The sequence below is a fragment of the Bubalus kerabau genome, chromosome 12, assembly GCF_029407905.1.
Source record: "Bubalus kerabau isolate K-KA32 ecotype Philippines breed swamp buffalo chromosome 12, PCC_UOA_SB_1v2, whole genome shotgun sequence".
Taxonomy (NCBI): Eukaryota; Metazoa; Chordata; class Mammalia; order Artiodactyla; family Bovidae; genus Bubalus; species Bubalus kerabau.
In genome coordinates, this window is record NC_073635.1 from 25,486,794 (window position 1) to 25,513,571 (window position 26,778).

The 26,778-nt window shown below is 43.0% G+C and overlaps 2 protein-coding genes across 6 annotated transcripts in view; one reads left to right on the forward strand and one right to left on the reverse strand.

Moving 5' to 3' along the window:
• Window positions 1-1,750: 1,750 nt before the first annotated feature.
• Window positions 1,751-25,592, reverse strand: SERTM1 (serine rich and transmembrane domain containing 1). 5 transcript variants are annotated; one of them, XM_055542344.1, is made up of 4 exons: window positions 25,369-25,592; window positions 23,981-24,130; window positions 23,511-23,576; window positions 1,751-4,615 (listed from the first exon to the last, which is right to left on the reverse strand). In XM_055542344.1, exon 4 carries the CDS (start codon window positions 4,444-4,446, stop codon window positions 4,123-4,125), a length of 324 nt encoding a protein of 107 aa, XP_055398319.1. In that variant the 5' UTR covers window positions 4,447-4,615; window positions 23,511-23,576; window positions 23,981-24,130; window positions 25,369-25,592; the 3' UTR covers window positions 1,751-4,122. The 5 variants fall into 5 exon arrangements, with proteins under 5 accessions (XP_055398319.1, XP_055398317.1, XP_055398320.1 ...); XM_055542342.1 differs by lacking the exon at window positions 23,981-24,130; XM_055542345.1 differs by lacking the exons at window positions 23,981-24,130; window positions 25,369-25,592 and adding an exon at window positions 24,533-24,648.
• LOC129624830 (uncharacterized) overlaps window positions 23,500-26,778 on the forward strand; it is a 28,794-nt gene continuing 25,515 nt past the window's right edge. Inside the window, exons 1-2 of the mRNA XM_055543118.1 lie at window positions 23,500-23,515; window positions 24,389-24,763. Coding sequence (XP_055399093.1) covers window positions 23,500-23,515; window positions 24,389-24,763 — 391 coding nt within the window. The remainder of the gene's footprint in view (window positions 23,516-24,388; window positions 24,764-26,778) is intronic.

Genomic DNA, 26,778 nt, shown 5'->3' on the forward strand with positions numbered 1-26,778 from the left:
GGCAACCCCCTCCAGTATTCTCGCGTGGAAAATTTCATGGACAGAGGAGCCTGGACAGGCTACTGTCCATGGGGTTGAGAAGAGTCAGACACAACTGAGCGCACACAGACAAGATAAAGAAAGGCAGTCAGTGCTTGCAGTGGTTTGATGAGGTCTCTGAATAGTCAGGTGTGGAGTGAATACTGGGGTCAGTGAGCTCTGCTGTAATAAAAGGAGTGGTACTAGAAATCGTCTCGTACAAACTAGAGATGTTTAGGCACGGCTTTGAAGTCAAAGAATGAATAAGGAAGAACTAGTGTACCCTGCTCACCGTTGAGGGCAGGGTTGTAGTGAAGTCAGCAGACTGTGAAAAATGATGTGTGGACCTTGAACACTGAGAATTGCTGTTTGTTCCTGGGAGATTTGTGTGTGAGTGTATGCTACACACACACACACACACACACACACACACAGAGGGTTCTAAGAGCTGCCCACTGGTGACCAGGAAGAAAGAGCATGGTTGTCCTCTCAGGGGACAGCCTGAAGAGAGCCCTGGGAGCCCCAGAGCTCCTGTCAGACTCTTCCCCCAACTACCCACTGGAACCACCCCCCACCCCTCCACGCACCCTGTTCTGTCCTGAGTTACTCAGGCCCTGGGAAATGCAGTGCTGAAGTGTGAGTTCTGTGTGTTCTGCCAGGTAGGAGGGATCCTAGAGGGCTTCCTGAAGGACAGGGGACCTGGTGTTGGTTTGAAGTGGGAGCCTTGGGTGGGGGAACGGCAGACCTTAGGCAGCACGTCTAGACACTGGCATTTTTCTTGGAGAATGGTTCATTTTCATTCACTGGTTCATTCATATGCTATTGCTTTCTTTTGGATTGTGGGAATAATCTAGTTAGGATACCGTGAAATACATTTTCTGTCATTTTATAAATCTCGTTGGTGACCCCCATCCTCTAACCTAGTCTGTTACAGGCACACAAGCTTGTGAAACAGGTACTTTTCTCATATCCCTCTTCCCGGGAGCCCAATGTGATGACAGCAGTTTTCCACCAGGGAGGGTGGCCTGGAGTTCAGCTGCTCCCTCATGGGTGGGGCTGTGAGCTGTGTGTTGGGAAGGGGACACTTCTCTCAGAGAAACAGCCGTTACTTAGGCAGTAGTCCAGAGGGAAGACCTCCCTGGTCTCCACAAATACGCTCAGGCGATATATGTGACCCTGAGCTTCCGTGGTGGCTCAGATGGTAAAGGATTCGCCTGCAGTGCACGAGACCCATGTTCAATCCCTGGGTCAGGAAGATCCCCTGGAGAAGAGCATGGCTATGCACTCCAGGATTCTTACCTGGAGAATCCCATGGACAGAGGAGCCGCCTGGCAGGTTATACTCCATGGGGTCTCAAAGCGCTGGACACGGCTGATTAACACTTTGACTTTCCTCTGCCACCGTGTGTCTCACTGACCATGAGCATCACCCAGGGTCCTTGTTAAAAATACCGGTTCTCTGGCTCCCTCCTGAGGTCTGGACTGTGGCCTGGGAATATTTCCTGAATAGTTCCCAAGCATCCAGGTGATTCTTCTGATCAGGGACTTTTGGAACTCACTGCCCCAGAGGGAGGGGACCCTTCAGGGGTGGGGAGAGGCTGGCGTTTTGATCCTGCTTCAGTGAGGACTTGAAGGAAAAGCCTTCCCAGGAAAGAAGCTTGTGGACTGCCTCACTGAGAACAAACAATAAGAGAAGAGCCAGGCTTCCAGTGGGCTTGATTTCTTTATTTATAAACCAGTCTTCCAGCCTTCCTGAACTTCTTAACACAAATTCATCTCAGGTTGTAGAGTCTGTTATCCTGACAAGCTGGGAGTGAGAAACCCTATTTTATGTCTTTGAATGTTGCTCCCAATCGCTAACCTTGAGAGCTGGAACCATCGTGGAGGGGGGTTGGGAGGTGGGGAAGGGAGGGGTGTGCCTGAAAATTAAAAAAAAAAAAAAATTAGTTTTAGTCCTAGAAGCCTTTAGATCTCTTCCAGAAGGAAAGTGTAAAGTTACCCCCTTAGAACAGATCATTCGCAGATTATACTGTCATGTGGCAAATTTGCTCCTTTATTTTTTAAAATCAGTTCATCCGAGTCCTTTTTTCCTTGGTAACCAAAATAGCACAAGACTAATCAAAGAGCAAAAGTGATGATATAGATGCCTCTGTAATCCTGTGCAGCTTTCACACAACTCTTAATTGGGAAGGGTGTGAATATACATATATATATATTATATATTCTATGTTGTGTACAGACACACACACACACTGAGAATGCTAATAATGGTCTAAAATAACAGTTTTTCCAGTCCAGCATTTATACTACATAATAACATTGTAATACACTGCTGTGCTTTAAATGACAGCAGAGGGGAAATTTTCACTCATTATACATTTTAGGGCTGCAACTCTGTGCAGGTCTTATAGTGTTTGGGGGGATTTTTGATACATAAACCTTCCAATATGGTCAGATTTCAGTGAGGCTTATGGATTAAAAAAAAAAAAAACCAAAATCTGATCCTCACTGTGAATTCACATCTCTCTCAGCATTTTAGAATGACAAAGGTATGCCCTGTAAAAATGGTGCATTCTTTACCCCACTCCAGTTCTGGATGGAGAATCCATGCAACCAAACCAAAGGGTGGCTTTAAGGCCCCACCACTTCAGATTATTAAATATTTTGGATAAGAAGTGTCTAGTTGCCCTGGGCAGATGGGGCCATGCTGATGCAGGGGCTTTGCAGAATGAATACATTCAATGTTTACACCGTAGACCACTGATTTCAAAAATTATATTAAAATTCTTACTCTTAAGATGCTGCAAAGGAGCAAAGCTCTTTGCTTGCTTTGTTAGTTTTTTGGGGGGCAACTTGAGTCCCTCCATATTCCATGTCTGTGCTCTCAAGAGTGCTTCCTTTCATGCACAAAGCCCCCGAGTTCAACTGTGCTTGGCTGACCACAGTATAGCAGCCCCCTACCCAATGTGAGTGTTTACAATTTTAAACATAAATCCACATCCTGGAATCCTAATGTAGAGTGTTATGCTAACACACAACAATGAATTATCAGAGACATGTAACATTCACAGAGTATATAACAACATAACTATTAAGCAATGGAGTCTTCTAAGTTTTGCAACCTAATGTGAGTGAACAGACATCTGACATCTTGGAGTCAATATAATTCTGCACTGAGCTTATGAAGACTGTGAAACTGAATAAAGGAACATACTTTCACAACCACAAGGAGTGCAAAATACAACTAAATGAGTATTTTCCGTATGTATGATTCCCACTGATGGAAATTACAGATACAAAATAAAAATTTCCAGTGTCTGTTCTGGTGCCTGTCTTAGGAATAGCAACAGCAATTATCACAAAGAATTCCACAAACATAGAGTCATTAAGACTATAACATAAGTAGGAAAAAAAAAAAAACCCCAAAGCAGAAATATGTTACAAACAGCATCATAACACTTATTTGTCTTGCTATTAAAAGTTAAAGTCTTCCAGAACTTCTCCATATATGACTTAATTCATCAATAAATGTGATTTTCATTGGTTAAAGTGAAATGAAATAAAACACTTAGCATATTTTTGCCTCTGGCTGTAGAGATGTTATACATGAAATCCAAACTGATTTTTTTTTAAAACTTGGTGTTTTCCACTTTATCTTTTAAATATGTAAAATATCTTCTACATAGCTCAGACTTCACTTTGCCAGTTTCTGCTGGCTCCGTTGGTTTCATGGTTTTGTAAGAGAAACAGAAGTGCAGAGCCCTGACCCTGACCCAGCTTCCTCTGCGAGGCCGCCTCAGGTGAGTTCAGCCTCAGGTGTCCAGCAGGGTGGCCTGCCCCGCCGAGAAGCCAGCTGCAGGTTATCAAGCGGTCTGGGTGAAATTCCTCACCATGCAAGCATTTCTGTCAGCATCAACTCCTACATTCACAACAAAAAGCATCATGAACAGAAAAAGAAATCAGGGCTGAAGGAGGAGGAGAACCAGGTCTAATTGGTGAAAAAGAACAACATGGGCATTTCTTTCCTGAAGTGCCTGCTTCCTGTGATACTTCCCCTGAGGGAAAACTTCAGCGGCCACGGCACTGAAAGATTCTTCCATTTTCTTCAGGAGGAAAGGTTCGAAAAAGTGGACCTTTGCGAGGAAATACTGCAGACTTCCAAGTTGGTGAAAGAACTCCCAGCGTCGCTTGGATACTCCGGGTAGGAGGAACTGGAGGAGATGATATTTTTGAGCCTCTGGAGGGCGATGATTAAAAGCAGGAGCAGAAAGGCTAACAGGCTGAGGAATATGGACACATAGATGTAGACATTTGACAGGTGGCCTGAGGACGGGTCCACCGATGTGGACAGGGATGTGGGAAACAGCTGGAGGAAAGTTCCGTTCTCCACACTCCCCGAGAATGCAGAGGAAGAGTCAGGTTCAGACATCTTTACCGAAGGTCACAGAATGCACAGTGTATGAAAGTCAGTTTCACACAGGGGTTAAAAGGGACAGAATCAGCATTCCTTCTGCTGTGATAGCATCAGCAAACACTGCAGCACAACAGAACTTCTCAGTTTCCAAGCAAAGGCGGCAGGTGTCAGGTGTCCATTGACACTGCAGAAACAAAGACAAAAAACCCCAGACAACTGAGTGCATTATTCAGAAAGAAGTCACATTGACTCTCATTTCCAGTTTTCATTTCAGCATGGCTTAATTATAAAATCCATTGGGGAGGGAAAAAAATGAAATCACTTTCCCAGGAACAAGTAATGTTCCTGACTTTATGTTACAAATGATGATATAAAAATGCACTTTTATTTGATCTCATAGTACCCTAGGTGCCAGGTTTCTCCAAAATAAAAAGGAAAGTACATTTCTGGTGTGTTCCATCTGCTGAGATTTCAACAGATGCTCCAAGCCTACTCTGAGAATAGGACCCCAAAAGTTAGCTGCAAACCTTCCTCCTCCAGAAAATGAATTCCCTGCACTGTCCAGCCCACTAGCACAACTTTTTTTGAGCAGTATTTCCTTCTAGCATGCTTTGGAGAATCACTGCACGTGTAAGCTTGCTTCTCATAATTTGCTGACTTGTTTATAAAAGTGTATCTCTTTGGGATTGGGGGCCATTCCTACATATTTGTTTCCTTTTAGGTCTACCTCTGTATTCTGTTCTGCATATTTTAGGCATTGAATTAAAAACCTTTAGATTGATAAAAGTTGGATTTCCTCTTAAGAGTAGAAAGAGTACTGGGTTTGCTGTCAAGAGCCTTAAGTTTGAGGCCTGAATTCTCCTTCATCTTTGGGAAGCTAGGCAAATTGCCTAGCTTCTGAGCTTCATTTTCCTCATCTGTAAAATAGTATAGTACTGCCCCAACTGCACACTGTGTTATGCAGGGATCAAGATAATAGACAGGGGAGCACTCTGTGAACTGTAAAATTGGGCCAAAATGAGCTCAGTGTGTGTGTGTGGTGGCAGGGGGAGGTTCATCTGTATGTGGGGTGTATGTGTATGTGGTATGTGTGTGGGGTATGTGTGATGTGTGTGTGTGTGATATGTGTGGGGTGTGTGTGTGTGTACGTGTGGTGTGTGGGGGAGTGAGGGGTGTGATGTGTATGGGTGTGTGTGTGGGTTTATGGGTGTATGTGTGGGTGTACGTGTGGTGTGTGTGGGGGTGAGGGGTGTGATGTGTATGGGTGTGTGTGGGAGTGTATGTGTGATGTGTGTGTGTGTGTATGTGTGGTGTGTGTGGGGGTGAGGTGCGTGTGTATATGTGTGATGGGTGTGTTGAGTACAGGGAAAGAAATGCTCTTGGCCATGTTCCCCTCCTTATGTGGTCCCTGTGAGGAACGCCAGAAACAAAGTGGACGGAGCCAGGCGGGCATCCTGGGAGGGAAGGTGTGTGATTCTGCAGGCTCCAGGCGTGGGTGTGGGTGTGGGTGCGGTGTGTCTCTACCACCCTCGCGTCCATGACTGGAGAAGTCCCAGCCAGCTTCTGCCTAGTCCGTGTGGGGGCGAGGGAAGCAGCCTGAGGGAGAATGATCCCTCTGATGGATGACTCTCTTTCCTCAAATCCAGCAAAGATGCTCTTCCTAGCTCTTTATGGCATTGAACCATTTGGTTGTAAATTTCCAGATTTCCTTGCATCAGATGTAGTGAAATGCTGCCTCTGTACCCTGGCTTTCCCTTTCCCTAACCTCTGCCTGCATTTTACCTTGACAACTTGCCTTTCCTTCCATTGCTCAAATCTAATTAAGTGACTGAGTCCTTGAGGGGCTGGCAGCCGCCGCTGTGGCTGTGGCTGAGCGGCACTAATGATTCCCAGGAAGGAGGGACCCTCTGAGAGGGCTGCCCTGGCGGCAGTCAAGCCAGCTAACAATCTCAGTGACTCCTCAGAGGAGGCCATGGGACAAGCTCTTAGTATTTCCTAAAATAATGAGACTCCCATTCCTCATTACACTTTGGTGATTTTAATTCCATTAGGCTGCTATAGGCTCCTAAGGATCGTTTGAAAAAAAAAAGAGGATCACAGTGGGACTGCAAACTTGTTCCACTGATCTGGTAGAAATACCATGCCTTATACAGCAGAAAAGTGCCCTAGCCATTCATCTGTAGGGAAAATAGCAGCATCTCAGAGACATCGTCTTGGAGAAGGGAACGGCTACCCACTCCAGTATTCTGGCCTGGAGAATTCCATGGACTGTCCATGGGGGTCTGACATGACTGAGCAACTTTCACTCAGAGACAGCATGGTGCATAGGAAAGAATCGTGTGGACTGAATGGAAAGAAGTATTCAAGATGTTCTGATAAGACCTCCTAAGTCTAGCTGAGGAAACTAAGGACAAAGATGCTGTCTTGCATCGATATGACAAAAATAAATGTATCTAATTAGAAGATAAGCCAGAACTTTCACCTTTTATACCATCCAGTCTCAATTTTCCTATCCTTTGGTAGTAATGACTTTACTCCTTCTTTTTCTGGCATCGGTAAGAAGGTAGGGGCTGTGCATTTTGTGTTGTTCTTCACACAAACTAGTTTGTAGGAGAGGCAGAGCAGGAATTATTATTTCCATTTTGCAGATGAGGAAACCGATCAACAAAGAAATTGTGATTTACTCAGGGTTCACAGCTAGTCAGTAACAGAGGACAGAGAGGAACCCATGCCTGAACCGTGTTCTTACTTTCCTCAACTGTGGTAGAAAGAGAAAATGACGACACTCTGTTAGTTCCTGCCTGCCACTTACTTTGGACAAGTTCACAGTTCAGTCTTGATATTTGTTTTCCCATCTGTCCAATGATACCTTTTATACCTCTCCACAAGCTCCTAAGTTAGGATGTGACACTGTGTCCAAAATCATGATTGAAAATAAAAAAAGTCCATCCAAGTAAAAGACCAGTAGATATAGGTATTTCTCAATCCCTCGAAGGACTAGAGGGACTTCCAGGTCTCTGCTAGTCCAATAACTGACACATACAGGTCATACATTCAGCTGAAATTGGCTGAGTTCTCTAAAACCACCTTTGCTACTCAGCTCTGTATCATTTTCTGGAGGTGGGGTTGGAGGCACCGAATCAGTCACTGGCAATTCAATGATAGAGCTCACAACTGGCTGCCAGTTGCTAAATCCAAGGTATCTATTTACAATGTAAATATTCCAAGAGCACGTTTCACCTCCTGAAGATCACCTTCTTTGAGACAAAAGCCCATTGTGAGCCTCAAGTGTCTATGGAAAAGTTTATGGCAACTGAGGCTGAGAATGTTTGGGGAAAGTGTCTGACTTTCCAAGTGGCCTTGAGATAATGGTAGAAATGAACAGATGACAACTTGCATCCTCATTCAACATTTCACAATTAAATATCTTCTCTAAATATTCTTCCCCCAATATTTTAGATTTACTATTACTTTCAGAATACTACCTAATTTAAAATGACAGATCTACAAACTTCATTTCACTCTTCTACTCCAAAACAATAGAGTGTACGCACTGTTAGAATCATTTTAACTTGATGACATCACTTCTTATTTTCTTATAGATGTCTTAAAAATGGATAACTCTTCTTTCTCTCTGGTGAATATTTTGAGTCTGTGTATAATGCTGAGGATGACCCAGAGTGTATGTGTTTAGTCACTGAGCAGTGTGAATGAGGCTGTAGGTGGTACTGTGGAAACAAAATCAAACAAGTGTGTTTCAAGATGCTGCTTCTTGGGCTGTTTCTCCCAAACAGATTAGGTTCAAAGGAAAAAAGAAAGTGATTTCATCTGAAATGCATAGCCTTGACCCATCCAGGGGCAGCGAGAGCAGACTCTCATTTCATGTGGCACCTAAAGCCATGTGAGGATTGAGATGCATTTTTTTTCTCTGACCCATTCTCAGAATTTTTTTTTTTTTTTTTTTTGAGAAAGGAAGAAGAGACAGATCGCATTATAAGTGAAGATCTGGGGAGATGTTTCAGTTCATGATTAGCCAGCTATCCCTTTATCTCTTGGAATAGAAAAACGTGCTGGGAAGAAGTCTACAAACGGCAGTCACCTCCTGAAGCGAGGAAGGATGGGCGTGTGATCTCACTGTGAGTCCGGTGGGGTGGGGAGTCAGAGGAACCACACAGCTAAGGCAGACGTGGTGGAGGGGGGCTGGCCTCCCTTGCATGTCACTCAGCGCCCAGCCTCTGTGACTCCTCTGAAAGAATGGAAGCTTTCCTTCCCAGGGGGTGATTATGAGGACTGTGAAGCTCTGGAGGAGCAAAGCATACTCTCTGCTGTGTGTACCTTCCTGCTTAGTGAAAGGAAGGAGATTTGATAAGCCCGCATCTCTGAGTGCTCTCCCAGAAGCACTGCAAGACCCCTGGGCGGCCAGCTTGTGGGAGGGGCCTCTGCCAGGGTCTTGACTTCTACAATACAGTGGTGGATTAAACCCAGCCTACAGTCAGCCTCCAATCTGGCACAGCAGTCTCTGAGTTTCTGACCTTTATTTAAATACATTTCTATGTGAATAGCAACTCTGTGAAAGGTTTTTTGTTGTTGTTGTTGTTGTTGTGGAAAACTGGGACAAGCTGCTTTGTTCCATTGTGGACATTATTTAAAGAGTGCCCTAGCTGTTAGGATGTTGAATCAACAGTTCATGGTTATCACGCCCTGCTGTGTCATTCTCCAAAAGGTGGGCCTCCCAAACCATTAGCAACAATTTGATACAGTATTAACAGGCATGGTAAAGGCTCTTTCCAGGTCTACAAATGTAAAATGTAATCGTATAATGTAATGAATAGTTTTAGATGATATATTTGATCCCTTTCTTTGTAGGACATGTAGAAACTACCATTTCCAGAATCTGGAGGGGAACTTATATCTTAGCATAGTTGTTTCTAGTTCTACTTAGAAAAGAACATGTTTTATATAGGACCTTGAACTTTCCTTTACAATTTGCATGATTTTCTTTTCTCTTAATGCTTTTTCTTCACCTAGTGGCTTTTTAGGTCATGCTAGGTAAGAGAAGGTAGGTGCTGACAATACATACTTGCCACCCACTGCAAGTGAAGATTTAAATATAAATTTAAATCTTCACTTGCAGTCAATGGCAAACACTTACCCCTAGGCTTGCAATAATGAAAATAAAGTTCATTATATTACTACTAATCTTATTCAAAGCTGATTAAGCCCATCCATGCATGTATGCTAAGTCACTGCGGTTGTCTGACTTTGTGACCTCATGGACTATAGCCCACCAGGCTCCTCTGTCCATGGGATTCTCCAGGCAAGAATACTGGAGTGGGCTGCCATATATTTGCTTATTTGAGAACTGCTCCTGCTTAGTCAGTACAGTGCTTTGGGAGAAGAATTTTGTGTGAAAATTAGTGGAATCTCATTATGATGTCCTGAGTCAGCACAATAAAAAATAAAACCAAGTAAAGAAAAAAACTGAGTCTATCTGCTATTCAATGTGGAGTTAGAGAGCCATTTCTGAAAAGAAATGTGGAGAGATGAAGTTTCTGGATAACGTCCTGGAATTCATGGTCTGGTCTGGATGCATGTGTGCTAAGTCACTTCAGTCGAGTCGCGTCCAACTCTTTGCAACCCTAGGGACTGTAGCCCGCCAGGCTCCTCTGTCCATGGAATTCTCCAGGCAAGAATACTAAAGTGGGTTGCTATGCCCTCCTCCAGGGGATCTTCCCAGCCCAGGGATGGAACCTGCATCTCTTCTGTCTCTTGCATTGGCAGGCGGGTTCTTTACCACTAGTACCACCTGGGAAGCTCCCCTGGACTGGATAATGGCAGCCAAAAATTAAAATGAACAGTCCTCTTTATCTGTAGTTCAAAAGAATGATGAGTAAATGTAATCAGAACTTTTTTGTAGTACTCTGGTGAAAATTAAAGAAGTGTTGGAGTAACAGCTTAGTATCTGTGATTTATTTTCAAAACCAGTTTCTAGGGTAGGTCATTAGGTGGCTTTGGATTCAGTCCAATCCCTTATTATCTCTCTTTACCTCGGTGATGGCTTTTATCTCTCTGGATTAGCCTCTGGCTCAGTAAAATATTTCCTCAGCAAAATAATTAAATTATTTTCAGAATACTTTTATGTTAGGCTAGTTATTTTGTTCTGATTCTTTAAAAAATAGTTATCCACATAAGGTATAATTCACAGAATATTCAGAATATACCTTTCTTGATATGCAAAACAGTGTAGATTGAATGAAATTAAAAAATAAAAATAAACAACACAAGAAACTATTTCTAAAGGAGATAGGAACCTAAGTGACCATCTATCTTGTATAGCCTCAAAAGCAATTATAGATATGAGTTCCCTTGCATCTATAGCACTGTTTTCCTGGGGAAATCAAACTATTATTTGTAATAAAGTTTTGCTACATTCTTGTGAACATTTTTATGCCAAAATCTCTGCCTTAGTAAGAATAATTATTTTTAAATGATACTCCATTAGAAAAAAGAAAGTTTAAGTGGATAATTTTCTGGACAATGATGCATGATGCATGCATTCTCAATCGTGTCTGACTCTTTGCGACCCCATGGACTACAGGCTGCCAGGCTCCTTTGTCAATGGAATTTTCCAGACAAGAATACTGGAATGGGTTGTCATTTCCTCCTCCAGGGGCTCTTCCTGACCCAGGGTTCAAACCTGAGTTTCTTTCACCTCCTGCATTGGCAGGCGTATTCTTTACTACTGTGCCACCTGGGAAGCCCCCATTTTCTGGATTAAAAAGGTCAAATATAAAACCAGTATTAGGCATAGTATTTTTGTGATTTTGTAATGATGTTTAGAAAAGACCAAGAAGGGGTCTACCCTGCACTTTGGGAAGATTGGACCCATCTATGTTATTAACACAATGAATCAAATCAAAATGAGAAAAGTGGCCACTTAAAGGTTGAAGGAAGCAGGAACTGGCTCAGAAGTAGCAGAACATGATAGTCACTTTCAGGGAGCAGGAAAAAAGATTATTGGCTATACACTTGATTTAAAGAAAAAGCAAACCGTCAGAGAAATGACTTGAAGATCACAGGCAAAGTTGAAATGAATCAGTGTGAAGAAAGATGGTAAGAAGCCAAGATCGACCTTTCAAGATGTTACAGAATTTTTAATGAGGACTTTGAGGTGCAACTCCCTTCCTCCACTCAGCTCTGATCATTTCCAATTTTTTAGAAGAATATTAAGAAAAATATATACTATTTTAATTCTTGGAACAACTAGTATACAAAAAAGCTTCCTTTTTTTTTTTTTTTTTTTTTACATTTTTAAATTTTATTTTTGCTGCCCAAGGGCTTTGTCTAGTTGCTGTGCGAAGGCTTTCTCTAGTTGTGGTGAGCAGGCTGTGGGACACAGGCTCAGTAGTTGTGGCGCATGGGCGTAGTTGCTCTGGGGCATGTGGAATCCTCCCAGACCAGGGATCAAACCTGGGTCCCTGCATTGCAGGGTGGATTCTTAACCACTGGACGACCAGGGAAACCTGCTTGCTTATTTTTAATAAGACGAGACATGTTTTAAAAAATTCTCAACCATGCTCTGGTTGGAGAACCATGCTCTGGTTGGAGAATGGCATTTCCTCCTTTCCCATTGCCTTTCATTCTATCTCCACAATTAAAATAATTTGTATTAAGTTTAGTTTGTGTCCAATCAGGAAATGCTCCTAACGGTGTCCTTATGGAGTATGATATTTGGGAAGATTTTGTTCTTGTAAACTTAATTTTGCAATTGCCCTAAGTCACTTTTTTAAACCTTCATAGGTAGACCACAAGGTATTCCCGCTCGACTCTCTCAGGCTCCAGGGGCCTTTGAGTGCCCCTAAAACTGTTCTAAGGAGACAGGGAAGAGCTTGGAAATGTGGGATTTCTATAAGCTTTGATAAAGTCCACCCTAAATTTAAGCAGATTCCTCTGAAGTAGGCAACTATGGGCCACTGGGACCATGCAGCATAAGAAGAAAGTAAGTGAGCTTGTACAACTCCTGACCAATGCCACTCTTTATTCTCTTGTTTCTATTGTTATTTTCCTTTTTAAATACACATTCTTCTGTTTGTGACTAACCTGATCCCTCTTTCTCTACATTTCCTTCCATCTCCCATAGGTATCTAGGCAAATGTGTTCAGTGAGAACTTTTCTGATGGCATATGCTTCTGTATATGTCTATTATTGTTTTGTGTATACATTATCTTGTAATTTTTCATCTGTATTGTAAATTTTCAGCTTATAAGAATGGATATATAACAAATGTTTTATTCACTTCATAAATTAAACCCCAAGCTTAATTTTCCATTGAAATATCTTGGTAATTGAGGCATACGGAAGACAGAAAATAAGTTATCTAATATATCCACTTCTAAAATTTGCACCTAAGAATATGCCAAAACCTAACAAACCATTCTCTTATCTATAAAAATCACATGTACAGATACAATTTGAAAAAAAAGTGATGATATAGGTTGTTTGAAAAGAACTTCAGTATTAGCAAATTAATTAAACAGGCCATGATTTATTTATATTTCTCTGTTGACAACTATAGTCATGTATTTGTTTAAACTAAGATGCTTTATAGCCTCTTCTTAGAAATGGACTGGAATATGACAAGTATATGTGTTTTAAGTCCTGCATTTCCCAGCAAGGACTCAGACTCACAGAGTCTTCCATCTGATGACATTTTCAACAAAGCATTTACTTGAATTAATAAACCATCGCCCCTCATAATTCAACTACAAATAGAACCTTAGTTGATTACATAGTGTGTACACTGCCCAACCCTCCTGGATATTAGCCCAGTGCTTAGCATAATTCATACATATGGATTCTACTAAATACATTCTTTCATTCTTCCAGTCCTCCATGGCTGAGAGTCAACGTATGATGATGCTTTCCACAGTGAAACGGGTATTTAAAAATAATAATGCTTGGTAATTGGCAGCTTAGGCAGGCTAAGTTTTGGCTACAACCAGTTTTGGCTGTATAACATTATTTAGTATTCAGCTGAATACTCGGAGAAGAAAAAGTAGGATGCAGATGTCGAGATTTATCCTCTAATGCAATGAAAGATCCTTGGACCCATTAAAAGGAAAAATAGCTTTGTTATAAAGGACATTATTATGACAACTGGGGAAATTTGGGTATAGACTGTACATTGGATAACTGCATTGTAGCAATGTTAAATTTCCTAAGTGTGATATAGGAGAATGTTCTGGTTATTAGGAAATACATGTACAAAGTAAATAGCACAATAGCAGCAACTAACCCTCAAATGGTCAGCCAAAATAAAAAAAAAAAATAAGTACACACACACATACAGAAAGAAAAGATGATGAAACAAATGTGTTAAAATATTAGCAACTGAATAAGGATATATAGGTGTCCATTGTTATTATTCTCATAGTTTTTCAGTAGGATTGGTGATCTTTAACATATAAGTTAGGGAAAGATGGTTTATCCCCAAGGGTATTAAGAAAATATATTTGGTATAATATGCAGTAAGTCAGTAAAAATGTTAGAAGCTTCTAAATAAATAAGCCTGATTAAGCCTGACTTTTCAGTGGGCTTTGGAGAAGTTCAAATATTTCCTGCACCATCAGCTTATGATGCCCAGAGGTACAGGAAGTGAAGTCTCAGAGAATGAGAGAGAGGAGGTTTGATACTCCTAGGGAACTAGATCCATAGTGGCAGGACAGGCTGCCTGAACACCACGAATGGTGACTGGCCAGCCAGCCTTGCTCATGACTTCACTCCGCCACCACTCACTGGTCTGAATCTCTGTCTGGACCTCCAGATGAATGTAAGATGTTCGATGTTCATCTTACGCCATCAGTCATCCTCAGAGGCAGCCCAGGATATCTTTCCTGCACTTTAAATACCCAGTCAAAGGGAGGGGCTTTGTAGGTATCCTGATTTAAGAAAGAGTAGTTTTCTTTTTTAAAATAATTGAGATATAATTGACATATAGCTTCCCAGGTAGTTCATTGGTAAAGAATCTGCCTGCCAATGCAGGAGACGCAGGTTTGATCCTTGGGAAGGGAAGATCCACTGGAGGAGGAAATGACAACCCCTTCCAGTATTCTTGCCTGGGAAATCCCATGGACAGAGGAACCTGGTGGGCTATAGTTTATGGGGTCGCAAAGAGTCAGACACGACTGGGCAACTGAGCATGCATTATTCTTTAGTATAGTAGTAGTAACTGACATATAACACGGTATTAGTTTTTGGTTGTACAACAATGATTAGATATTTGTATATTGCAAAAGGATCACCACAAGAAGATAATATGTGCCACCACCCACAGTTGTAATTTTTTCTTAACGATGAGAACTTTTAAGATATTAGCAACTTTAAATATACAATGCAGTAGTATTAACTACAGTCAACATGACAAATGTTATATCCCCATGACTTACTTATTTTATAACTGGAAATCTGTACCTTTTGACCACCTTCACACATTTCACACACCTCCCGCCAACCAACTTGTTCTATGAGCTTGTTTTTGTGTTCTTTAGATTCCATATATAAGTGAGATTGTGTGAATTTGTTTTTTGGTCTGACTTGTTTCACTTAGTATAGTGCCCTCAAGATCCAAGAGAGAGTCATTTTCTATTGAGGGCTAGTGTGTTGGCAGGCTCTGGGGAAGGTCACTGAGACTCCCAATAGCCAATGAGGTCCAGGTTCCACACAGGGCCCACAGGAAACACAGAAGCAAATAAACCCAGCAAAAGCGGGAGACTTGATTTAGGCATCAAGCATCAGTCTTCAAACTCCAAGTTCAGCAGATCAAAGAACTCATGCTTCCTGCATCTCAAATCTAGCAGCCACCTCCCTGATCGCTCTGGTTTGGGTGAGTTCTAATACTATTGTGGCAAGAAGAATAAAACCAAATACGTGAACTCTCTTACAGTTCAGGGTCTGCATCTTTTGAAATAGGAGCCAGTAAACAATTTTTAAAGAATGAAACTGCTGCTTCTACTACTGCTGCTAAGTTGCTTCAGTTGTGTCTGACTCTGTGCGACCCCATAGACGGCAGCCCACCAGGCTCCCCCGTCCCTGGGATTCTCCAGGCAAAAACACTGGAGGGGGTTGCCATTTCCTTCTGCAATGCATAAAAGTGAAAAGTGAAAGTGAAGTCGCTCAGTTGTGTCCGACTCTTAGCGACCCCATGGACTGCAGCCTACCAGGCTCTGTCCATGGGATTTTTCAGGCAAGAGTACTCGAGTGGGCTGCCATTGCCTTCTCTGAAGAATGAAACTAGTCATTGAAAAATGCAGCTGCAAATTTTTTTTTAATATGGAGCATTGATATTAATAGTGCTTTTCTTCAGTCATAAGCAATCATATGACTGAGGCTCTAGGTAGGTACCCTAAATTGATGAGTACCAGATGAGTCAGATTTTAGGCAGAGGTCACATAAAACACCAACCATATAAGGAGACAAAGTGCCCTCTCATGGCTCTGAAATTACTCTTCTACCAGGATTCCCAAGTTCACCAGGGAAGGCAGGAGACAGAAATGAGGACAGTGTGTCCTTCATCAGGAAAGCATGTTCCCTCAAGAAACTTCCCATGGTCCTGCTAATCCTTTGTGTAAACAGAGCAGCAGAGCTTGCCTTAATATTCTCTCATTCGTCCTTCCTTTTTCTCTCTCAGGCAGCACAATACACTCAAAAGTCTGGCTAACAAAAAGAATGTCTATGTGTTTCTTGTAACATGGAGCACCATGACATGGCAGACTATCAAATGTAGAGGAAATCAAGTCCCTGGCAACCTGTTATTTGAGATAACAACCCAGGACCAGAATTTGTCAAAGACAATATGGAAGCAATAAGCAAATGTAGGCTCAAATGCTCCCAGAATGTATTTCACTTTTAACAATGGGAAGAGGTCAAACTGAAAAATAATTAGTCATTATTTGTAGAAAACAGACTACCACACTAATGGCCTATATAAAAGACTTATACATTCTTTTAAAAGTGCAAATAAATATGGCTTTACTCATGAAAATCATGAGGATCTTTTATACAAGATTTATCAGACTTTGGCTTTGCCCTTTATGAAGACTGAGCTCTCCACTTTACCTTTCAGGCTGTGTGCTTTGTGTTTTTTTTTTTAATTAAAGTTGTAGGAATACCCTTAATCAGAAGCACACATTCACACATGACTCATTTCTCTTATATCTGAGTGCTTTTTTATTTCAGTGTATGTGCACTGGATGTAGGCCACCCACTCCAGTATTCTGGCCTGGAGAATTCCATGGACTGTATAGTCCATGGGGTCACAAAGAGTTGGATATAACTGAGCAACTTTCACTTTCACCTTTCTTTCACATGTGAGATTTGCCTTCCCTCTGCTGCAATAACTGTGGATTTGGGCCAGCTTCTGCCAATCTGGGTTCCTGGGTGGCCTAAGCCAGTGCATTCACCCCTTTCTGGTTGTGTGAGCACTTAGTGTGAACAATAAGTAGACTTCTGTTGTTTTAAGCCACTGAGATGACTCGCTTATTTTGTACTGTAGCATAATCTACCTTCTACTGACTGACTCACTATGACAGCAGAGGTTACGATGGTATATAACAAACTGACTTTAAAGCAGTCAAATTCTGAATAATGGAGAGCTGCATGAATTACTATATATTATATTAAAACTCTCTTTTGGCACTGCTAAGAAAGTAGGTTGTAAAGCATGTTTTTGGTTAGCTTTAATTTCATACAAGAGTGAGGTTTAAAGGAATCAGAGTGAGCTATTGATACAGCTACACACATTCCCTGACAAGCTGGAGCATTTAGTTCAGTTCAGTTCAGTTGGCCAGTCATGTCTGATTCTTTGCAACCCCATGGATAGTGGCACACCAGGCTTCCCTGTCCATCACCAACTCCTGGAGCTTATTCAAACTCATGTCCATCGAGTCAGTGATGCCGTCCAACTATCTCATCCTCTGTCATCCCCTTCTCCTGCCTTCAGTCTTTCCCAGCATCAGGGTCTTTTCCAATGAGTCAGTTCTTCACATCAGGTGGCCAAAGTATTGGGAGTTTCAGCTTCAGCATCAGTCCTTCCAATGAATATTCAGGGCTGATTTCCTTTAGGGTGCATGAAGAGGTGCTATTGTATATGGACAGTCCTGCCCAGCTGTCACTTTAACCTGCACAAATGGTTTCAAGAGGGACCAAAGTGAAAGTGAAAGTCACTCAGTCATGTCCAACTCTTTGCGACTCCATGGACTATATAGTCCATGGAATTCTCCAGACCAGAATACTGTAGTGGTAGCCTTTCCCTTCTCCAGGGGATCTTCCCAACCCAGGGATTGAACCCAGGTCTCCCACATTGCAGGTGGATTCTTTACCAGCTGAGCCACCAGGGAAGCCCAAGAATACTGGAGTGGGTAGCCTATTCCTTCTCCAGCAGATCTTTCGGACCCAGGAATTGAACAGAGTCTCCTGCATTGCAGGCAGATTCTTTACCAACTGAGCTATCAGGGAAGCCCTCAAGAGGGACTAGGGTAGAGACAATAAAGACATGAAGACTAACTCAAGACCCCTAATGGATAAAACAACTCATTATACAAATAATGGGATAGTGGTAGTGACTTTGGTTAAGAAAACTATTCTTTGATACAATCAATGATTCACTCAACAACTTGTTAACCATGTACTATGTAAGTTAAGGTGATAAAATATTACTATATGTGATTGAGTCTAATGCACATGCATATTTTTATAGTGACCATCTTGATTAAAAATTCTAAAAATCCTCCCTTATATTACCTACCTTATATGTCCCTTGCTACATAGCCACGTGCTACTTTTCCAGTCTCATTTTTCTCTTGTCCCTGAGAATGGTGTTCCAGGCATATCAAACTATTATAGAGTCCCCATATATTTTGAATTCTTATATTTAATTCTTATATTTGTATGTCTTCTCCCCAACTCCACCCCAAATCCAATCTGTTCATTCTTTAAGACTCTGCAAACCTTCCTGCATCTGCCTCATCTGGTAATTCACTTGTAATATAAATCCCTACCTATTTTTCTCTAAGCAAGTTTCTGGCTCCTTCTTTTGTATTCTCAGGATACTTTCTATACCTTTCTACAATAGCATTTCTCACATTTTATTATACTTGTTATATTTGTTGACCCACTCGTCTGCTTTGATAGACTATGTACTCTTAGAATAGAGGACTAATCTTTCTATCTATCAATCAGCAATCTCTATTATAAAGATGCTCAATAAGTATTTGAAGGAATGAAGGAATCAAAGGGTAAAAGAAATGAGAAACTTGAAGCTTCTTGGAGAGGTAGTTTCTATCTATTCTACTTTTGGATTCACAATAATATTTATTGAATGAAGGAATAAATGATCTTGTATTAAATCATACTGATAAGGCAAAGGGTAGCTATTCAATAGTAAAAAAAAATGATGAACATGCCCTAAATTTATAAATATTTTAGTTAGGGCAATAAAATGAATACTTCCATGCTCCAGAGCAAACTTGGACCATACTTTTATCAAGCAGTTGTGTCTCTCAACAATATTCAACAAAGATTTTATTGAGTTTCCTGTCCACCAGGATAATGGAGGAATCTGCTGTCAACACTGAAATATATTATCATGAACGTAGTTGAGTGGCTGGAATGAATGTATTCTGAAGAGCACAATAAAAATCAAAAGGGAGTTTACCATAGTGACTCAGTGAAGATGTGACTGGATATGGAAACAGGATGCATTGTTTTTTTTTAAATGTAAAGTTAAAGTCTATGATAATCCCATTCTTTGAAAATTACCAAGTCTTGTACAATCACAGTCCTTGTCTCTCTGCTCATCTGTGGAAGTAAAAAGGGTCAAGGGCAATACGCTGATCACTGTAGGGAAGGGTATTATAACTAGCTGTGTACAGGAACACCATGTTTTGTGGTGCTATTAGTCACTCTGTCTCAAAGTTAAATACACTTTCCCCTCAAAAAAAAAAAAAAAAAAAAACTAAAAAAAAAAAACCAATTTCAATAGAAAATGAGCACAGGAAGAGAAAATGTTTACATTTTTACAAATTTCTCAATTTAACTGCAAAGCCCACCTTAGAGATCAGTGCTACTATTCAAATAACCACTTTACTCCCTCAGGAATAGGTGGGTTATGAGTCCTTGTGAGAAGAGGAACTTCAAAGCACTGCTTCCTTCATCAAGAAGGTTTTACTACCAAAAAATCATCCAAACTAAAAAGTGTGCTTTCATGCCTTATTTGATTTATATTCTGGCTCAAGTTCCGTCTCTCCTGGTGAATGAGTAATTAACAATTCAAGCGCTGGTGCGTGAACTGTACTTTGAGTAGCACTTCATCTCCATTGCAGCCATGGTAATGTGAGCAGTGATCTCCCCAGCAGTATTGTGTTAGGAAACTGATTCAGACTTCCGCTTCTTAGAAAATAATAAAAGGGATGAAAACAGTGGAGCACAAAAGGAGCAAATATTTTCTCTCCTCATTCACTGAACTAACTTAAGACACTTTTCATGCATCTAATGCATTCCTTCTTTCCTGCGTTTACTCTCAATATTGACTTTCCTCCGTGAAGGGAAAGTTATATGTATTTAATTATACATTAAAGGATAATGTTTTTTTTAATAGAATCAAGGAGTTGGAAGTCCTTAAATATCAAGAAACTGATGTCTCTGAAAGTTAACTGAATTTTGAAGGTTATTGATTATACTCCTAATGGAAAAAGAAGGCAGAAGAAAGAAGCCACAAAATGAGAGCCTAGGACTCCTTTCCCAATTTTAAATCCAACTAACTCAGCTGGGCTGGGTGGCCAACAATAGGAAATCAGATGAAAAACAAGTTAGTCAATTTCTTTTGTTATCCAGAGGTTAGTTCATGATACCAATTGAAATATGTGCCAGGCATGGTCCAATGGATAAATATAAGATCAAACTTGATAGAAATGATAAAGTGATGAGGACAGAATGAAGAATTTTGGAAACTTCAGTTGAACTAGGCCACCTTTGTTGACAAGGAATCTTTGAAGGTCTGAAAAGCATCAATCAATATTACACTGTCAATCTAAACGGCATGGTGCCCGTAATCTAGCACTTGAATCATGAAAACTGAGGTCAACAAGCTCACCAACGACTTTCTCATGAGGAATTGTTAGAATAATCAATTGGTTGCCAAGGCATGTGAGAGGCATGAGGGATGGTATTGTTAAGTATTTTATTTTTTGACCTGGGTTCCATCTGCATGGGTGTGTTCAAATTGAACACAAAAAATCATAAATTATGTGCTTATGACTTGTGTACTTTCACTATGGATGTTAAGTAACAATAAAAATTATCTTTTTAAGTGTGAAAAATATGTTGGGCATATAGAAGATACTCTGGATCACAGGGGAATATCTACTACTTGTTGGATGAATTACTGAGTCCTTTCTGTTTTACTGAAAAAATGCACAGCATTATAGGTCAATAATACAAATAATAAATTCTGAGAATTTACCCTATCGGGAAAAATAAGACAAATTTAAAGGGTGCATGCACAAATATGTACTCTGTAGCTGAACACTGGAACTACCAATGAGTCAAGGATTGGTTAAACAAATGATGGCAAGATTGTACAAATAGGGGATTCTGGTATAATCAAAAGAATTATGTTTTCTAACATGGAAAGACGCTGGACATGTCTGGCAAAGTAAAAAAGTAAACTTTAGAATTGTGCATAGTATGATTCTGTTTTTGTAAAATGATTACCAGCCTGGCTATTGCTGCTATGCACACACACAAAATTTTAGTGACATGCAAAAACCAAACCAAACTAAACTAAAAGAGATAAGAGGTTATGTACCAGATTGCTAACATATGGTTTTGTTAGCAGGTGATATTATGGGTATGTTCACATTCTATTTTGTGCATGTCTGCATTTGAATGTTGGTACAAGACAATGAATCTTAATCAGAAAATGCAGGTATTTTCATTAAGAAATAGAAGTAAAATTTAATAATAAATTATGCAGTAAAATATTCCTGATTAAGCCCAGAACTCTTTCTCTTTCTCCCCTTCCTTCTTTTTTGTAACGTATATGCTTAACACAGCCTTTAAAGTGGTTCATATGTACCTTTTATTTCAAAGTTTAAGACTCTCAGGCTGAGGCCAGTAAGTCAACCTGCCCAAAAAGACGTGACTATACTTTCTGTTACAGTTGCATTTTACAGCATGTTCTGAATGTTCTGTTTAAGAAATGAGATGAGTAAGTCCCTCTGCTATAATCCTGGTCACAGGAAAAGTGAAAGTGAGTAAGAACCAAACCAGCATGATTGGCAATAGTTGGCAAATTGCCGGTCACATCTGATGAGTACTAGATGACCATGGCAAAGGAAAGCTGCTGTCTTGGCTACCCCAGGGGGCAAATCTGTCCTCTAAATGTTCCCTGAATGAATATCTTTAGTGTTTTGACTGCGATTGAAGTCAACTTCTTGTCTTTGTGAGTTTGAAATAGGTTCTTAACAGCCACCTATCCTTTTGTTTCCCATCAAAAACTGTATTCAGGTCTGTTACCTTCTTAAGTTACACTTTTTAACAACTATTATAGGCTTATAATTTCCACACCTGTTCACTATTGTCTATAACAATGTCAACATCAAGATCAAGCCTGTAATATTGTACAAATAATATATCTGGACTGACTGAAAAGTGAAAGAAAGTGAAGTCGCTCAGTCGTGTCCAACTCTTTGCAACCCCATGGACTGTAGCCTACCACGCTCTCCGTCCATGGGATTTTCCAGGCAAGAGTACCGAAGTGGGTTGCCATTTCCTGCTCCAGAGGGTCTTCCTGACTCAGGGGTTGAATGTGGGTTTCCCACATTGTAGGCAGATGCTTTACCATCTGAGCCACCAGGGAAGAGTTTGATCTCCCATCTTAACACAACTTATGCATGTATGTTAAGTCACTTCAGTTATGTCTGCCTCTGTGCAACCCCACAGACTGTAGCCCACCAGGCTCCTCAGGCAAGAATACTGGAGTGGGTTGCCATGCCCATGGGATCTTCCTGACCCAGAGATCGAACCCATGTCTCTTATGTCTTCTGCATTGGCAAGCGAGTTCTTTACCACTAGCGCCACCACAGAAGGTGATGGCAACCCACTCCAGTGTTCTTGCCTGGAGAATCCCAGGGACGGGTGAGCCTTGTGGGCTGCCATCTATGGGGTCGCACAGAGTCGGACATGACTGAACCAACTTAGCAGCAGCAGCAGCAACGCCACCTGGGAAGCCGTTACAACTTCAGTTCAGTTCAGTTCAGTCTCTGAGTCGTGTCTAACTGTTTGCGACCCCACAGACTGCAGCATGCCAGGCCTCCCTGTCCATCACCAATTCCCGGAGCTTACTCAGACTCATGTCCATTGAGTCAGTGATGCCATCACAACTTAATAGATGACAATTTAAAAGTTAGAAACTCAGAAAGTATTTATGACAGTCTCTCGTTCCTGATGTGAATTCAGACACTGTTTTGGCAACCCACTTCGGTACTCTTGCCTGGAAAATCCCATGGACGGAGAGCGTGGTAGGCTACAGTCCATGGGGTTGCAAAGAGTTGGACACGACTGAGTGACTTCACTTTCTTTCACTTTTCAGTCAGTCCAGATCTAGCTAGCTAGATTTGGCTAGAAACGGGGAGGATATACAATTAAATTGTATATGGCTGCTTGACCATTCAGAACCCTCATTTTTTTGTTGCCAAAATTTAGTGTAGACTTAACAATGACGGTGTCTTGGTTCCAAAGGTGAGCATGGGTTCTGTTCATAGGGAACTCTTGAAGGAGTCATTCTGTGTCATGAGACTGAGCTTCTCAGAACACTTGATCCCACAGAGATATCTACTACAAGTCAGAATCAGAGGTGCTGAGGCCCTAGAATGTGGCTCAGTAGTCTGCTACCCTGGACCTGAAAAGGCCAGTGGATGTACAGATGTACACCAGCACATTATGTATCTCTTTACATTACAGACATCCAGGAAAATCTGCTGAATTGAACTAACCAGCGGCAGAGAGAACAGAATGGATCTTACCTTCGGTGAGGCTTCTTTAAAGAGAACCATAAAGGTGTGTGTGGTGAGCTCTTCAAAGCGCTTTGCCTTTATGTAGAGGAATCAAAGATAGTAAATAAATAAGCCAAATAAATAATAAGCCTCCAACCCAAACACAGAAATGGAACACTCCACCCATTTTCTGTAACTCACTATTCCCAGACTTCTTCTGAGGTTGGCAAACGGTTCCCCATGCCTGATGCCCAGCATTTGAAGGTGACTGGGGCATCCTCTGTGGGGCTGGTGTCGATGCAAGACAGCCTCACTAACACTTCAAAAGGCCATTTGTCAATACATTATAGATCAACTGTGTGCGGATTATAAAGGGTGTGCATGTGTGTGCGGGGGTGAGGGTGGGGGTAAAATGCCTTTATACTTAGTAAAATAGTGCCAATATATTTAAGCATGCCTCGGAGCCAGATCACAAATAAGCTGAAACTAGTTAAATATACCTTTTTTTGTCTTTTTAAGGAGGATGCATTGGGCTTAATGCATTAGGGGGTTAAACCTTTGAAGAAAAGGGTATCACTTATTTTGCCTCTTTTCCTGTTGATAGGCAACTGTCTTGACAGCGAATCTGGAAAATCTAAAGTGAAAAGCACCTGGGGGAAGAGGAAACAAAAAAAAAAGGCCTTTCGGGGCGTGGTCCCTATGGTGGGCCCGGGAATGCTCAGGACGTAATCGTCGCCTGTTTCCCGCCCTTGGCACCTGTAGTCTGGGCTGAAGTAAATGCGAAGGCTGTGAGACGTCCTGTAGCCGTCCGATCCCATTCTCGCCCGCAAAGAACCACCCAAGTGCTTACTTCAGCACAGAATTTTCCAAAGGAAATTTTACAAGCAGAGGAAATGAAGGACAGTAAGAAACGGACCCCATCCCTGGAGTCTGGCACCAAACCCAGCAACAGCGGGGCCCCAAGCGTCTGGCGGTGGAAAGCGAGCGGGTGCCTGGGACTCAACGAGACGAGTCTGTGAATGGAGGAGTCCGATGCTCCCCGCAGGACTCACCTTCCTCCTCAATTAGAAATCAGACAGTCTGCCCATGGTCCACGGACCTCGTCAGGAAAACGCGGGATTCCAGCATCTCACCAGATCAGGGAAAACGGGGAGGAAGCCGACGCGTTTTCCAACAACAAGGACTTGGAAAACCGCGGCTGGGGAATGGCAGCCTGTTCCGCGCCAGTAGAACTTGCTCGGATTTGGAGCCACCGGGGACCGGTGAAGACGCACGCGAGGCAGGTAAGGTACAACGCGGGCGGTCAGTGTGCGCGCCGCGAGTCCTCAGGAAGGGAGGGGTGACCCTAGAAATCCAGGTGGGCGCCCAACAGATACGAACGTGACCGCACACACCGCAAAGGCGAGAATAACCTTTCTCGCAAAGGCGAGCGTGCACCGAGACACACTCCGCAAAGTGTGTAAGTGCCTGCACTTGAGCGGGTGAATCAACCCATCTCTGCAGCCGCAGACGCTAGGGCAGACATCCCCGGCGCCCCGTGTCCGGGATAGAAGTGGGTCATCCCGGGACCAAGGACACGGCGTCCTACTGTAGCCCCGAGGAGTCACCCGGAGAATAGGCAGAGACGGGCAGCGGAAGCTGCTCGCCTGCGCGAAGTGGACACATTCGGGGGTGACCAGAACAAGGAGCTCAACCGCTGGGAGCCGGAGAGAGTTGGCGAGGGAGGTCGGGAGGGAGCGAAGCCTCTGGGACCCGAGGCCACCCCAGGAGAGGAGTCGGGGTGCCGGTAGCACAGGGCAAGCCCCCTCCAGCGCTCGGCACCCCGCGCCTCCCCGGCTCCCACTCCTCTGCCTGCGCTCGCGGACGGCGTCGGGAGCCCCTCACTGACCTGCGGATCGGGGCGCGCGGATGTCCCCTGCCGGCTCCCGAGCTCGGGGTGGGACGGGCTGCGTCGAGCTCCTCGCGGGCGCTCCGGGTCTCGCCGATCTGCGCAGGAGAAGCGGTCGGCGGGAATGGTGGAGCGCACCGGTGCGGCGCGCGGCTGGGGCGCACGGGCTGGCGGCGGGCGCAGCGGGAGGCTTCCCTCCGCCCGGCAGCCGCACAGCCAATGGCGGCGAGCGGGGCCCACTCCCCGCCGCCCCCCAGCCGCTGCTCGGGCGGACACTCTGTGCTAGGACTGGAGCCAGGCTCCGGCAAGGGAGGAGCTTGCGCCAGCGTCGGAAAATCCTGGAGCGGGAGGAGACTCTTGCACAGGGAACCCCATCTGGGGAAGGCAGATGTGGTGGCCTCAACTTTTGTGCGTGTGTGTGGGTATGTGTGTGTGTGCACGCATTGAGGAAGGCGACTGGGGACTTAGGGACCTTTCGCTTCAGGCAAAAGCATCTACTTTCTGACAACTCTTCCCCTCTTTTGTGAATCCCACGCAGCCCCCACTCCAAACCACGAGTCTCGGTGCATCACAGGAAGCCCAGCTCTGAGCTGCGTTGGGGGCATCGCCCGGTCCTGTGATGTGCCTCGCCTCAGACCTCTCTCCTCCAGCGTTTCTCTTCTTCCCACTTCCGAGACCTTTGCCAGATCATCAGATGAAATGAATAGGATTGCAGTTTCCATCACTGACAGGGAGACAGGCAATCCTAGAAATTCCCTACTGGGCCACTGGCTCAGAGAGTCACACATCTTAAAAGAACTCTATACAGGGAGCCTTTAACTGGTATGCCTAACACCGGTTACCACTCAGCCCTGTGACCTTCCCCCAGTGATTCTGGATTCCTGTTTTTTCAACTGGAAAGCGAGAGGCTTGGATGATTTGATGTCTGAGGTCTCTTCCACTTTGACAATCAACAATCCAGGTGGCCCTCTGGCCTCTATGGCCTGCGAAGGGCTGAGCCCTGGGAGGTGTCCCTGGCGTGGCCTCCGGTCCCTGCTCTGCCTGCCGGGCTGCATTCACCTTGGTGTCATCTCCCTGATGAGATGGCCAGGAGCACAAACCAATATAAAAAGATGCTGCTCAAGCCTTGGTGACCATGTAAACTTGCCTAGATACTGCCACCTACCAGCGCCCAGCTCCTGCGGTCATGGTAGCTGTACCCTTGTTCAGTGGTTTTCCAGGTAGAGGCCGATGGGGGTGGCAGGCTTAACTCCGAGCCCCCTTTGGTAAGAGAACAAAGGCTCTATCTCTCCCATTTCCTTCTCCAGGGAGCTTGTCCATATGTTCACCTTTTCTGTGTGACTCTTTGCGTATAGGATCTAAAAAGCAGGATGCTGGAATGAGTTGCACTATCCAGAGGGCATATTCTGA